General features: G+C 31.4%; 1 protein-coding gene across 1 annotated transcript; it reads left to right on the forward strand.

The window, feature by feature from the left end:
• The first annotated feature begins 208 nt into the window (after positions 1-208).
• Positions 209-1279, forward strand: LOC112505180 (secoisolariciresinol dehydrogenase-like). The gene is made up of 2 exons (XM_025109126.1): positions 209-256; positions 354-1279. Exons 1-2 carry the CDS (start codon positions 216-218, stop codon positions 1153-1155), a joined length of 843 nt encoding a protein of 280 aa, XP_024964894.1. The 5' UTR covers positions 209-215; the 3' UTR covers positions 1156-1279.
• Positions 1280-3314: the final 2035 nt, after the last annotated feature.

Genomic DNA, 3314 nt, shown 5'->3' on the forward strand with positions numbered 1-3314 from the left:
AGGGACCATTTTCATAAAAACCATCAAGCTATACGGACCAAATCCTTAATTTACTCTTAATTCTAATATGTATTTATGTGTCCCATATTTATATAATATTTTGGGACAATTGTGCAGAAAATGCAAAGTATAGGGAACAAAAATGTAATTTACTCTATGTATATGTGTATATATACACCATCGCATCACCCATGAATCATGCGTAGTATCTCAAGATGCAGACGAATAATCCCTCAGCATCCCAATTTCCCAAAAGGTCAACAATTCACTGTTGGGATTCCACGATCCAAAACCCCAATTTTTATTTCATGAAATTGATTTTTATTATATATTAACTGATTCATACATTACAGATTGCAAGGAAAAGTGGCCGTAGTCACCGGCGGTGCTAGCGGGATCGGTGAAAGCACGGTGAGGCTTTTCACCAAACACGGCGCCAAAGTGGTGATCGCCGACATCCAAGATGAACGAGGAACTTCCCTTTGTCAGGAACTACTTTCTGAATCGGGAAACGTCGTCATCTATGTCCATTGTGATGTTACTCTTGATTCCGATATCCAGAATGTCGTCGACACCGCAGTTTCCAAATACGGAAAGCTGGACATCATGTTCAACAATGCAGGTATCTCCGGCGACACGAATAACACGATACTAGGCTCTGATATCCAAAATTTCAAACGGGTTTTCGATGTGAACGTGTTGGGCATCTTTTTGGGAGCCAAACACGCAGCTCGAGTCATGATTCCGGCGAAAAGTGGGGTGATCCTGTTCACTTCAAGTGTAGCTTCGGTGGTTGCCGGCGAGACGCCACATGCCTACGCGATGTCGAAGCATGCAGTGGTGGGGTTGACGAAGAGTTTGTGTGTGGAATTAGGACAATATGGGATACGGGTGAACTGCATCTCACCTTACGGCGTTGCTACGCCGATGCTGGTTGGTGCGATGGGAATGGACAAGAAGGTGGTGGAGGAAGTGGTCTGTGCATCGGCCACCTTGAAAGGTTTGATGCCAACGGCGGAGGATGTGGCGGAGGCGGCGTTGTATTTGGGTAGCGAGGAGGGTAAGTATGTGAGTGGGTTGAACCTGGTGGTGGATGGTGGTTATAGCACCACCAATCCGGCCTTTACGACGGAGGCCAAAAAAATTATGTCTTAAGAAGCAAAACCTTTTACTCTGTTACGTATCTTGTACTTGTATTTCTCATCATGAAATTTGTGTTTCTTTCTGTTTATGTTTTTGTGATTACGAGCAATTTCAAGGAGTAAGTTGTTAATTTCAACGAGAACAATAATTATTTAAAAAAGTAAGAAAATGTCATTAATATATAAAATCATGTATGATTCATATATATATATATATATATATTGGTTATTATAACCCTTGACATTTGTACAACCAATACAACTCAATCTCAACCGTCCATTTCATTTGATTAATATGTGATTTCATAGAAGTTTTTATTATTTTCTAATATAAGCTATCGATCATAATTAATGAACCATATTCATCTTCCATAAATATTCAAATCATAATAAATGAACTCTCATCATTTTCATAAATATCTCAATATATTGGGTTGCATTGGTTGTACAAATGCGATGAGTTGTATTTGAAACAAACTATCTCTCTCTCTCTCTCTCTATATATATATATATATAATATATATATATATATATATATATATATATATATATATATATATATATGCACATTTAAATGAAAACCGTGCAATTCTTAGAAAACGTGTAAACCAATTTCGACCAATAAGAAAAAATTCATTTTTTTCTAATTAAATTTAATTATTAAGGGTATATTGGTCATTTGCATTGTTTTCTATTAAATATGAAAGTTATTAATAAATCTTAATTAAGGTAACATAATAAAAGAAATTTTATAAATTGTAACATTTAAATATTTAATTAAATTATAATATTAAAAATTGTGTCTCAGATTATTATTGCCAAGATTCATGAAAATCGAAGATATTAGATTAATAAATCAATGAAATCAGTAATAAAATAAAAAAAAATTCATGAAATCGGTTTCGTACATGGTGAAATTGGTATATGGAGTAAGTGAAAATGATTATGAAATGTGTGCATCATGAAATTGGTGCATGATGAATAGGGTGCATGATGATATGGGTGCTGTAATTTCATTATCAATAGCGTAAAATGACAAATGACTCATTAAACCATGCTGGTCGATGTAATAGGTGATTGAAGAAAGTGAAAACATTTCATGGTTTCTAAGAAAATTTTGTGTAATTAATGAACAATGAAACCATTTCATTTGATTAAACTGTGAAACCATTTCGTTCATTAAATATAGTAGTAATTTTTTTTATTATTATTCAAAAAGTTTCATTATGTTAAATTGTTTATAGTGTGTTTTATTTTTATTGTTGATCTATTTTAATGATGGATGTAATTTTATTTATAATATTTGAACATAAAATTAATATATTATTTTACAAATGATTTTGTGTCATTAATATACATGATATTGTTGTCATTAATAAACCAAAGTTATCATTTTGCCTTTATAGGAATTATAAAATAAATTTTTTATTTTAATTTTCTAATATAAACTAAACTAATCTTAACCATTGATAAAAAAAATAGATGTATGAGATTGGTTTACATGGTTTACACAAATGAGAGCGGTTTTCATTTGATCGCTTGTACACACACACACACACACACATATATATATATATATATATATATATATATTCACGTACAAAATCATACAGATTCAAAAAAGCCGTCCATTTTTATTTTCTTGACATTAATGTAAAATCACATGTAATTTTGTATATTAACGATATTTTTCTTATTTTCTTAAATAGTTAACGTTCTCGTTTGAACTTTATCTATATCAGATGACAAGAAAGGCAAATCTCTAGATTTATTAATCAAGTATTATTTCAAAGTTCTAAATTTTGAAAAAATTCAGTTTAAGTTTTAAATAAAGAAAAAAAAATAGAGACATGACATTTGACATTTTGACTTGTTAGTGTATTATTTAGGGGAGTGTTAATGGCACCTCTTTTTATGTCAGAATCAGGTCATTTAAGCATTGGGAATGTAAAAAGTATGTATTAATATTGATGTGTGTGAGGAAGAAATTCATGCATAGAAGTGCATTAAGCAATGCATAAGGGTGCATTTAGCCCACCCCATTATTTATCCCAACATGTTATTATATATGAAGCATGACATGTGAAGCTTATTTTACTATTTTTGTTTGGATTGGAACATTTGACTTTTCTTTTCTTTATTAATATTTTAATATTTTATTATGCAGCATCA

This window comes from Cynara cardunculus, unplaced genomic scaffold (assembly GCF_001531365.2).
Source record: "Cynara cardunculus var. scolymus isolate 2C unplaced genomic scaffold, CcrdV1 Un_Scaffold_8876, whole genome shotgun sequence".
In the NCBI taxonomy this organism is placed as follows: Eukaryota; Viridiplantae; Streptophyta; class Magnoliopsida; order Asterales; family Asteraceae; genus Cynara; species Cynara cardunculus.

Coding starts and splice junctions, on each gene's coding strand:
- LOC112505180 (XM_025109126.1), top strand. CDS start 216: ATGCAGACGAATAATCCCTCAGCATCCCAATTTCCCAAAAG. Junction 257..353: donor GCATCCCAATTTCCCAAAAG/GTCAACAATTCA, acceptor CATACATTACAG/ATTGCAAGGAAAAGTGGCCG.